The sequence below is a fragment of the Tigriopus californicus genome, chromosome 2, assembly GCF_007210705.1.
Source record: "Tigriopus californicus strain San Diego chromosome 2, Tcal_SD_v2.1, whole genome shotgun sequence".
NCBI lineage: Eukaryota > Metazoa > Arthropoda > Copepoda > Harpacticoida > Harpacticidae > Tigriopus > Tigriopus californicus.
In genome coordinates this window covers 7698249-7710095 of record NC_081441.1, presented here as the reverse complement: position 1 = coordinate 7710095, position 11847 = coordinate 7698249, and the positions used below count along the sequence as shown (strand labels likewise).

The window sequence follows — 11847 nt, the reverse complement described above, 5'->3', positions numbered from 1 at the left end:
GGAGCGCTTTCTCTGTTCCCCTATGTCCATAGCCAGAAACGGAGATAAAACTGCACTTGCCTGATAGGGACTTGATGGAGGGGGGGGGGGGAAGGTACGACTGGCGGCGTGATATCTCTCCGACGAATTTCTCTCGAGGATTGGTATCGCCCACTAACTAGTCCACAGAGGATGAGGGAAGAAATCTGTCGGTGCCACGGCCCACGGGTGTTGATGGAGAGGCCTTCAAACTTGCAATTTGCTCAGGTTACCTTACTTCCTTGACACTCGTCTCGTCAGGCTTGCCTTTTTGTCAGTACACCTTGATTGGGGTCGAGCCAGACCCAGCTAGGATTCAGCACAGGATAGTAAGAAACTGGCTCCTAGAGAGCTAAATGAGCGGCCCTGACCGACAGCTGATGTAGGGGTGGTTGAGCGAGAGCTCGGCCACGTCAGACCTCATCAGAAAAGTCAGATGAATTTGCTTGCGTGAATCCACCGTTAGAGACCTATGAGAGAGAAAGGGAAGCGCATAAAGAAGAAGAAGAAGCAGAGCTAGAGCCATATTAGATACGAAAAGGAGAGATGGCCTTACTCTTGTGGGAACATTGGGTTCGTTTGGTTAATATGGTATGGGAAGACAAGGAAGGATGTTCAAGGCTAATGTAGTGCGGTGCCCTGATTTGATTTGGGTATTTTGTAGAGGGAGGGCCTATACCAACATCATGGTTAACTCGCACCGTGATCCAATTAATGATCATGAGTTGTGTTACACAATTTCGAAAAATGCCATACTCGGTGGTGCAGTTCTCCCAGCGTACGAATATTTTGGCTCAATTTGAGCATTCTGTTGGCTTGAACAAGCCGGTACGTAAGTTGGCATACATGACAAATTAAATTCATTTCATATCCAGGAACTTAATCGAGGGTCACGTTTAAATCCAATTATTTAGGTTCAAGCAACTACAATCCAGGTCTCGTGATGGTGTTTTAAAAATGATAGTAGTCCCTGGTCTCAATATGCCCGTTCGAGTAACCCTGTGGAAAATGTTTTGGGTGGATCGTTTTCCGATAGAGGGCGCTAGCTGAGGAAAATACACACTAGCTCGTTCAAGTGCACAAATCACACCTCCCAAAATTGATCACGAATTCGACTAAGGTAAGCGAACTGTCCCTCAATGACAAAGAGTCAATCCGTCCCCTGTGGGTTCCACCCCCCTCCCCCCCGTCATGTGCTGGTACTGGTGACTTTGCAGACTTCCCCAAGGTCTAACCCTTTTTAACATGGGGAACTCTATACATGATAATGATGGCTTGCTCTTGGGGTTTTCCATTCTCTATCCATCCTCAGATCGGCCTTTGTTTGACAAAGTGTAATTTCGGTCTCCGATGAGAAGGACCAATACCTCGGTGGATTCATGCATTTATCATGCCAAATGACGATAAAAATGCATCATGGACGTTGTGTGTACTTTTAGGTCCCGGACAACTCGAGCTATGGACTTGGAATGAAAGATATAATGTAATACTACTTGAAGGGACCCGAAATACGATCAAAAGATCTGGCCAAATAGATTAACTCTGCCAAATATGGGCTCAAAAGTGGATCTCTGGCTCAGAAGTGGAGTACGTAGATGATTAAAAAAAATGAACCCTCTTGGTTTAATAGGTCAGATACATCAACTTTTGTCAAAAGACGTTCAAATTAACCGGTTTTGATGCAGATTTTAAAAGCAATGACTGATCCTGAAGAGCCAATAACTTTCAACTTTCATTGGTGTATTCTAAAAAAATAAGCCGAAGTGGAAAACCGTTGCAAGCCCAAGAAAATTCGAATTGTCCGGAAGCAGAGATATGGTCCAGCATCACTCCGCCTTGGAACTGACGGGCCAAAAATAACAACAAACCAATTTTGGTTTTGATAGGTTTCCCTTTTCTGAATCTGAATTGAAAATAATTTGGACATTTTGTTTTATTTCTGCTCAATCGAACGATTAAATGGAAAGTTCCCACCCCCCTTTCAAAGCTCTATTCCTGCATAGACGGTACAAGAACGTTGAAAGGTCCCCCCAAAAAGAGCATTTAAAAATCACTCTCATGTGCTAATCATTTTTAGTTGAAGATAATTTCTGACTGGAATCTTTTGAAATTTAAGTAATTATCAATAGTTATAATCCATGCTTGATTTGAAGGGTTGTGAATTTCCATCCACAAGCTATCTGCCTTTTCTACATTGGTTCTTGACAAGTCCATCAGACCTTCATCACTTTTTAGTTCATCAAGACCAGAACCACTCAAACATATGACTTCTAGGCTGCAGACGAGGTTTTGCATTCTACAGTATGCTCCCATCAACCCTACGCACTTTCGTTCCTTATATACAGCGAGGCTCCTTGTTAAAATTAATGTATGTTCTACGTTATTCTCAATCGAATGGCCGGGTTCAAAGTTATGCAAAAGGCAAATATTTGTTCAGCCACTGGTTCAGCTCATTCATTTCACGTACTGTTTTGAGCTCTGGAGCGCAGAACTTTGAACTCAGGTGTGCAATTGAGCTGAAAATTAGTATTGTTCTCTCATGGAGGAGTTCCATGTAAAGAACTAATGACTTGAATATTTGAATATAGAACACTATGAAGTAGGAGTACGAATGTACGATGGCATTACGCATTCGCCATACACAACGACAAAAGTACATAGTGCATGCACTAGTCCCTGGTTTATGGTTCCCTTCGGACCTGTCTTCATTCAAATCTCGCTTGATCCCTTCTGTCTTCATGGAAATAGTTCCAACCTTGTGTACGGTATGATATACTACATACACTATACGTATACCACACTCTCTTCTTCTCATACAAGAGGGGATTGGATTGCAGTGCAATGCTATTTATGTGAAAGGGACGCCTCCTCTCCCAGTGAACACCAGGCGCAAGTTAGCCCTCACCATTCTCATTCGGGTTTTTTCTTCTTGCTTCTTTTTTTTCTTTCTCCTTCTGCTCATATTCTCTTGCCGTTGGCCTCGACTTTTGTGCGACCTCTCCGTGGATCTTCTTGCTCGATCCATCCACCCATCCATCCACGTTGCGTACTCGCCAGTCGCCCACCCTGCTACTTACATTCATACAAGTCAGTAGGTGTTGCTGGAGTCGATAAGTTCGTTCATGTAAGCATTAGGCACCTCCCATTGAACGAGGAAGGGACCGGTGGCTTTACAAAAGGGAAGTCGAGCTGAAATATGAGGACGTGTGCACTCTCCGGCCTTTGGATGATGAACAGCCAACAGTGGCGTTCCAGGCGATCCGAGGAACTCCCCTCACTCACTCACTTACTAACTCACACGCTCGTTCGTCCTTTCGTGTTTCCGTTCGTCAGCTCTGGCCTTCCTCACACTTTGCACGTGGTAGGACGAGTGTATTTTTGTAGGTATGTCCGTACTTACAAGCATGTAGGGCTGGTGTTGTAGTCATTTTGGAAAGGTAAGGCCATCATCAACAAGCGACACACTCGTCAAGTGCACACATATGAGCACATGCACAACCTCATCGAGCGAGATAGAGCCTCACCGTGCCGCTGCCTTCTAGTCCGCGGATGGGCCTTTCTCGAGGCCCAAGCTACCTCCTCTGTCTCGTGATGGAGCAAAGGAGAGAAGAGGAAAGAAGAGAGAAAGGGAGAGGGCGGGAAAGCCTTTTCTGTATGCTGGCTGGCTGCGTCCTTTTTCATCAACTCATGGAAGGCTGACGAGGTGGTACACCATCCTATAGGGACCTCGATAAGTAAGGACAACAAGATAATCAACTCCTCGAGATTTTTCTGCAGGCTCTGAACTAGGTTTGACGGTAAAGGGTGATGGAGCTTGGTTCGTAATCAATTACAGCGGGGGCGTTTCGCCTCCATCCGTTTCGGGGTCCTTGGAACATGTTATCTTTAGGCACTAGTTGCGGTTGGTGGATGGAACCGAGAAGCCAGCTGGTCCGGTCTTTCGGTCTTAGCTTGCCTTGAAGCTTTCTTATCCATTTTAAGCTGACGGCTATTCTCTTTTTTTTCTCTCTCTCTCTCTCTCTATTTCTCTCTCTTCCTTGCTGTCTCCCCTTCGACGAGCCTGTTAACAACAGGGCCTTAATCCAAATGGTTGAGAACTAGAGGGGCCTTGGATTCCATCCGAAAGTAGGGAGCCGTTCCATTAGGTTAGCCCGTCGAAGGGTAGCGCGGGAAGGAGATAGAAAAAGAACGAGAGACCAAAGGCAGGCTCGTGCGTTCCCTGCATGCCTGTAAGCTCGTCTGTCGACGTTGTGAGGAGAGGATCCGAGACGGCGGACCCGTCCTCATCCACGGTTTGAAGTACGAGGGGAGAGTGGCTGAATGTTAGCCAGACATGGATCCGGAGGGGATGAGAAGAAAGAGAGGAGAAAGAGAAAGAGAACGAGAGGAGGAGGAGGAGGAGGAGGAAAGAGAAGTAGACGAAGACGGAACGAGTTAGGCCAGAACCAGGGAACGAGCAGTGTTGGGTTGGAATCTATATCTTTTACACGGACTATTTCCACTTCGGGCCTACTGACTACAAGGTGAAAGAGGAGACTGTTTGATCCTTTGGGGGAAACATTGTTCTGAAATACTGTTGAATAGCAATCGCTCCCTAGGGGCTCTATTGTCATCACGGGTGTCTCCGTCATTATTCAAATCATGGGTTCCTGATTGTGGCCTTTCCCCTTCTTTTCAGATCATCTTTGTGAGTCGTGCTTGTCAGGCCTTGGAAGGACGGAGACGTGTTGGCTGCTGCTGTTGTTGTTCGTCTCCTTTTCCTACACCACCACCATCACCACTACCACCACCACCACCACCACCACCTTGTCCTCCTTTTACCTTTAGCATTAATTCTACACCTGTGGCTCTCCTCCTTAGTTCAACCTCAGCCAGCCATCTTGGAACGCTTTTACTTGACCAATAATAAATTGCGAAGAGAGAATGCGGGTCCAACCTTGGGAAAGGACTGCGCGGCAACTGTTGTCACATATTTCAACGAGCAACTCGGAGGCTCGAGTGAAATTAAATTCGAGTGCAGTGTTCTCCTGATTGATTACCCACTTTTGCGGTGTGTCTGTCGGACCTGTCGGACCTGTCGGACGTGGCCTTTCAACTGCCAACATGAAGAAATTTGTCAACATCAAGGGTGTCTTGGACAATATTAGACAGAGTGTCAACACCCCTTCTCCAACGGGGGTGGGAACCCCGGGTGGCCCAGTCAGGCTCGAGCAAGACATCTGTGAAACCTTGTCTGCGGACAAGTTTATGGTTGAAAACACCCTCCGCCATGGCTTTCCCTTCAAACCGACTTGCATGGCTTTTGATCCCATTCAGAAGCTTTTGGCCATCGGTAATCGCACTGGCTGTGTTCGTATATTTGGCCGACCCGGGATCGACTACGAGATCCAGCACGAAAGTGATCGAGGTGGAGATCCGCCACAAGTGATGCAAGTGGAGTTCATTATCAATCAAGGTCGGCTTTTGACGGCTTGCACGGATAACTCGATCAATCTTTGGGAGTTCAAAACCAAGCAACCCGAATTGTTGCAAACGCTCAAGCTCAACAAAGAACGACTGGTTCTCATGCAACTCGAGTTCCAAGACAAATGGTTGTATTTTGCCACCGAGCGAGGCAACGTCATGATCATTAACCTGGAGACGTTCACTCTCTCAGGATATCAAATCAATTGGAACAAGTGCATGGGTCCTTTGGACAAAAACCACCCAGGAACGATTGTTCACTTGAGCGTGAATCCGGTGGATACCAGTAAACTTCTCATCGGGTTCGAAACCGGGCTCATCTGTCTTTGGGATTTGTCCGTTAAAAAGGCGGACCAAAGGTTCTGTCATAATCGGAGACTCCTGACCGCTTGCTGGCATCTGGAAGGTCGCCAATTTGTGGCCGGCTATTCGGATGGATCACTTATTACTTGGAGCGTCAAGGCCACCAACTCCAACGGGGGAAAGAGTGTTCAATTCCCGCACAAGAAGAAGGACAAGGACACGAATAAGATGACCCCCTGTGGCCCCATTGAAAAAGTGCTGTGGCGAGTGAATCGTAATGGAGGAGAGTATTTTGTCTTCTCCGGAGGGCTTCCTTCGGATGTGACGGGGGTGACCCCTTCCATAACCATAATTCAAGGCAAAAACTCGGAGATGGATATTGTCGAGATGGAAAATTCAGTGCTAGATTTTCTGCTTGCCACAGATTCGCCGTACATGGCAGATTACCAAGACCCTGAGGCTGTTATTGTCATGCTCTCCAATGATTTGGTGGCCTTGGATTGCAAGAGTTCAAAAATCCCTTGCTTCAAGAACCCATACGCCATGGATTTCAACGAGTCCCCCGTGACCTTTTGCCATTATTTGGTGGATTGCCCTGGCGACCTCATTCCCAACTTGTACATGGTAGGGAGCAAAGCCAAAAAAGAGGGCTCCTCTCGTGGATTCTCTTCCGGTGAGTGGCCAATCTCTGGGGGTGTGGATACTGGAGCGGAATCATGTAGCTACAGTGAGTTAGTGGTGACAGGACACGCCGATGGGAGTGTGCGATTTTGGGATTCTTCTTCCACGACTATGCAAGCTCTGTATCGAGTCAAAACGGCCAAGTACTTCGAGAGGACCAAGAAAGCTCAAGCTGACGGCGCCATGGACGAGGATCCGTATCAAATATGTCACATCATTCTGAGCCCGACCACTCGGGAGCTGGCTGTGGCCGGCATCAGTGGCCAGGTGCTGTTTTTCAGGTTCAAAAAGAAAGAAACCACCACCGAGACAAAATCCATGGACATCCCCATCGTGTACGAGGTGTCTTCATCCCAAGGTCAGAGCATGCGCGGAGGTGGAGGAGGGGGAGCAGAAATTTCCTCCCCGGCCACCAATCAGCATTTTGAGTTCCCCACTCCCAAACCTTTACTTAACGTAGCGTCTCAATCTGCCGCTTACACCGATCCCGTGGACGGTTTCAATTTTGATAAACCCCAATATGAGTACTTCACCCCTTTACGCTTACGTGTAGGTGCTCAACGGAAAAATCCTGGTTACCATGCTGAGCTCATTTGCATGACCCCTTGGGTGAACAACGAGGCTCCAACCCCCATTAGTTGTTTGACTCTGAGCTCCAATTTTGGATTGATGGCCTACGGTAACGGCTCAGGGATCGTTATTGTAGATGTGGTTCAATTCCAATGTCTCCTGAACATGGGCACTGCAGATCTGTATGGGGCCCTGGACCCTTTCCAACGAATGCCGAAGTCTCCCAAGTTCCCTGACAGTGGTCCTGATATTGTCAGAGTGGACCTGAGTAACTACAACCAGGTCGGAGAGCCCTCTGCCACCACTCCTAATTCATCCTTCAAGGATCCAGTCGGGGGTATGCCCTCTTCCCGAGCTGTGGACCGAGTCAAGACTCCAGAGACCAAGAAGCTACTTCAAAAGGCTGGAAGCTCGGCCGATGACAGCAGCATGTCAAAATCTCATAGCTCCTCAATGAATAGTCTCGACCAGATGATAACCAACGAAGGGGTCACTACGGTTGCCTTCGCCGACTCGTTCTCCTCCAAGAATGACTTCACTTTCAATAGTTGCCTCTATGTGGGCACTTCATTGGGCTCTCTGATCGCTATTATCATTAATTTGCCTGATCGGGGAGATGCGAGGCTCTCCGAACCAGTGGTTGTTAGTCCCTCGGGTTCCCTCTACCGCCTGAGAGGCGCTGTACTGACCACATGCTTTTTGGATGCGAGCTCTTCGTCTTTGAAGGTGCGTGGTGATGAAGCCCCTGAGAATGTTCACATACCATCAAGACCAAACCACTCTGGCGGCATTAGCAATCAGGCCTCTTCCCCTCCCATCGTCAACCAAGGCAGTCAAGATGAAAGGGCCAGTCCAGGAGGGTCCAACTCCCCACATTCTGGTGACCAGCAGATCATGATAGTGTGCACGGAGAAAGGTGCTGCCTCATATGCTCTTCCCTCTCAGCGTCAAATGTACCAACAAACGATCAACGAATCTTGTCCCGTGGTTTGCGCAAAGATCATCAACTTTGGAGGCTCCAAATATACACCGTGCTTGGTGGCATACACTGCAGATGGTTTCATCAAGGCTTATAGCCTTCCTTCATTGCGCCCTATGATGGATGTCTACTTTATGGCCTTATCTAGCGAACGCGTGAGACGGACCATGAGTTTTTCCAACTATGGCCACGGTATGTACCTTTGCAACGCGACTGAAGTTCAAAAATTCACCATTAGCTCCGAGTTTGTTCGCCAACTCCCGGACATGCAGGGCTCAGTGTTTCAAGAAGGGATTCCGATGCCCGAGCCACCCAAGCCGGGTTTTCTCAAAGGGCTGGGCCTCTTTGGCGGAACACCCAAACCATTAGACAGGGAGGAACTGTTTGGAGAGACCGCTGGCAAAGCACCTTCTCATGCTGCAACTGTGACATTGGGTGCAAGCATGCAAGCTGCTCAATCCAAAGCCATCAACACGTCAACCGAAGTGGGACGAGCTAGACAAGGCTTTGAGGAGCGAGGACAACGACTCAATGAATTGGAAGACCGCACGGAGGCCATGGCCAACGAGGCTAAACAATATGCCTCCAACGCTCACACTTTGATGTTGGCTGCCAAAAATAAGAAATGGTATCAGCTCTAAATGCCTCCTCTTCTACATGCCCATGACACCATCTGACTGGATCAGAACAGAGTTTGTGCTGCCCCTAGCGACACCTCACTCGGAAATATCGATAGCGCTCCCATATGCAGACCAACACAGCTTCAAATAGAAAAAAATCATCTCCCGTTGCATTCACCCTTAAATCTCCTATAGCCCGCTCCATCCCGCCTCTCCTAGCCCAGTCCCCGTTCCTATTCTTCCCGCCCGCTATTTCTCCACCCATTAATTATGGGACATCCTATTTCCTATTCAATTTTACTATCGCTCTCCCTCTCTGTTCGTATAGACGGTATACGACTTCGCCCCCATAATAAGTTCCGATTGATCTGAATCCTAAAATCGCGAGTCTCCTTCCAATAGGACCCCCCTCTACACGTTGTCGACGTGTCTCGAAGCCTGACTTTTCTCTTCTTTTGTGTATGTGAATGACTCTTCGAGCTTTGGTGCCTGTTCCAAAGCATGGAATATATGGAACTTTTGGTTGGCGGTGACAGTGACGGCATTCCTGTTGCTCTTAGGCTTCCATTGGGCTGATGTTAATAGCGTTAGTGGCCTTCGATGCTTACCGAGACCAACAACAACCACCGACAATAAATGCAAAGGTCCTCCTCCTTCCTCTGCGTGTGTGAGGTCCTCCATTCAAATATAGTGATACCGGAGTAGGGGTGTGAGGAGGTGTGTGCGGCTACGCGAAGGAATTTGAGGAGAATCAAGCCAAGAAACAAAAGCTGGAGGAATATTGGTTAAAGCTCTTAGGAATTAGTGGTGAAAGTAAAATGAAGTGGCCGCTCAAACCACGGCCTTCAATCTGGCTTTCGAAAAGTAAATACCTCGCCGCATCCACTCTTCCCTCCTCTTGGGGCTCATCCAGAGAAGACATGGCCATATCTTGGCGAAGGAGACAACCAGTCCCCGTTGCATGGGAGAAGAAATTGAAGGCTGCAGCAAACACATCTGGCACTTGGCTCTCTGCCATATCCGTTCTCAGGAGTTCCATACTTCTTCTTGTTCTCTACTTCCTCCTAGTTAGTCAAAAAGGACGGCATAGAGGGAACTGGAGGGAACGGAGGAGAAGAGATCTCTTGAAAAACAAGGAGCAGGCAAGAGACAACTGGTACAAAAACAAGAGTGCCTTTTTAGATTGAATCCAAGGAAGACAAGCGAGAAGAAATCATTTCGTCGAGTCTTCAACTATCCCTTTGGCAGGAAAATGCTCTTCCTTCTCAGCTTTGACGGCCAGCTTCCTTTCAGGATCGAGTACACCCGAGTCCTTGGCCTTGGTTGGCTCGACTCGATCTACTGCTCTTGTCTTGCCAACCAAAGCGAGAAGGAGGACGAGGAGAAGAACATTGAGAGGATCCAAAATACGAGACAACCAGCTTAAGTGAATGAAAATATTCGTTCCACTCTAGCTCTCTCGCCATGTGTCTTGTTTTGTTGAGCTACTTCTACTTCTACCACCATCACCACTATTTCTACTACTCGAGGACAAGAACCACAACAGCGAGAAAGAGAAGACTGGGAAATCGAAAGGAACCCGGAGAGAGAAAAAAAGAGCTTGGGAACACGTACAAGAACAGGAAGTTCCGTATTCTACCAATTACCGATACTCTCCAAAACAAGTAGGCGAAGGAGTGCCGCAGAGAGCCTTGGCTGCTGATGGGATTGTCTTCAAAGAGAAGAAGGCATAAACATGCATCATTTAGCTGTCCCAATTCTTCCACATCTAGTTTGGCTAGAGAGGTAGGTAGACCTTCTCCCTAGACCCAAAGTAGCTCACGTTCCCTCAACAAAAATAATTGCATTTATAACACGAGAGTATTTTCGGTTCTCACCACAATTGGAGCGGAAAAGAACAAGAGTTTCACTACAACTTGAAAAATGTTTCAATCCACATTTGTCAAATCCCACCATCAACCCAGATCAAGGTGACGAGGATACTGTATCCTCGAAAAGAAGAGAACTCGCCCATGACGAAAAGAAAGACATTTCAACACGACCCACAACAGATTGGAATAAGACCGCCTACTCTCTAGACCGTGACATTCGCCGACCTGACGCTTTGATATCCAAATCACATTCCCAAAACTTATTATTCCTTGCTTGTAAACCGAAAGACCCTGGGGATTTTAGGTCATGACCTAGCCAAATAATTTTCAAATAAGAAGATTTTATTTTGCCCAAGACACCCAACTCCAGTGTACAGTAATGGACATGGAAGTTAAGTAATAGATGTAATTGGTGTGACTTACGCCAGAGCAGAGACATGCATAGTTACAAACAAAAATTCCCTTTGAAAGATGGCAAAGAAATTGTTTAGACTTACTTTTTTATGATGATCTTTTTGCGGAAACAATGATTCCCTTCTGTTTTGTCAAACATAAGTCTTTTTATCAGGTTGTTTTATTCCCATGACAGGGCGATAATCCATTTATCTACAACTTCGTCATAATTTAATGCTAATGGTTTCTTCTATTATAATTAATCCAACTACTGGCAAACATTTTGCAATCAAACCTTCTTTAAAAAACATGCATAGATATGTACTTAAATTAATTATGATTAACATTATCGCTCGCGTTATTACTATCATAATTGTTGTTATTATATTGGAAATGAGATGAAATAAAAGATGATTGCTGTTGTCAAATTTTCTTATCTAATATGCATGCATGAACAAAGTTTAAAATGAGAGAGCTTCCAAAATGGCCAAAATGGACTTCTGTGGCTTCAAAGTCCAACACAAATGAATATATTGGGTCAGAACTTTGCGTAACAATTGACTTGAAGAAAACAGCGTTGAAAAATTCAATTTGAGCCCTAATTTGGGGACTCAGTGTTTCTGAAATGGAAGATTGAAAAAGAACTAGATCAACGTGAACTGGGATACAACTACATTCTCAATTAAATGCTAAATTGTGTTACGAAGCTTAAGAAATTTGAACTATTTGTGTAGATTTGACACCAGACTACTATCCTGGCATAATTTTAGTTTATTGTTTTTGCAAACAGTGACCTATTGAAATGAACAGCGAATTTTATCTATGTTTAGATTAGGTTATGCGGCATCATTGCTAGAAAAGATTCTATCAATGAGTTTTGGGCCGCAAGCTTTATAATGTAATTAAACTAGTTAGGCAGGCTAAAAGCTTATACTCACATGCCCACCAG

At 46.3% G+C, this 11847-nt stretch overlaps 1 protein-coding gene across 3 annotated transcripts; it reads left to right on the top strand.

The window, feature by feature from the left end:
• The first annotated feature begins 948 nt into the window (after positions 1–948).
• On the top strand, positions 949–11326 carry LOC131877244 (syntaxin-binding protein 5-like). 3 transcript variants are annotated; one of them, XM_059222859.1, is made up of 2 exons: positions 949–1138; positions 4697–11326. In XM_059222859.1, the coding sequence occupies exon 2, from the start codon at positions 5122–5124 to the stop codon at positions 8653–8655; it is 3534 nt and encodes a 1177-aa protein (XP_059078842.1). In that variant the 5' UTR covers positions 949–1138; positions 4697–5121; the 3' UTR covers positions 8656–11326. The 3 variants fall into 3 exon arrangements, with proteins under 3 accessions (XP_059078842.1, XP_059078844.1, XP_059078843.1); XM_059222861.1 differs by lacking the exon at positions 949–1138 and adding an exon at positions 3385–3402; XM_059222860.1 differs by lacking the exon at positions 949–1138 and adding an exon at positions 4429–4541.
• Positions 11327–11847: the final 521 nt, after the last annotated feature.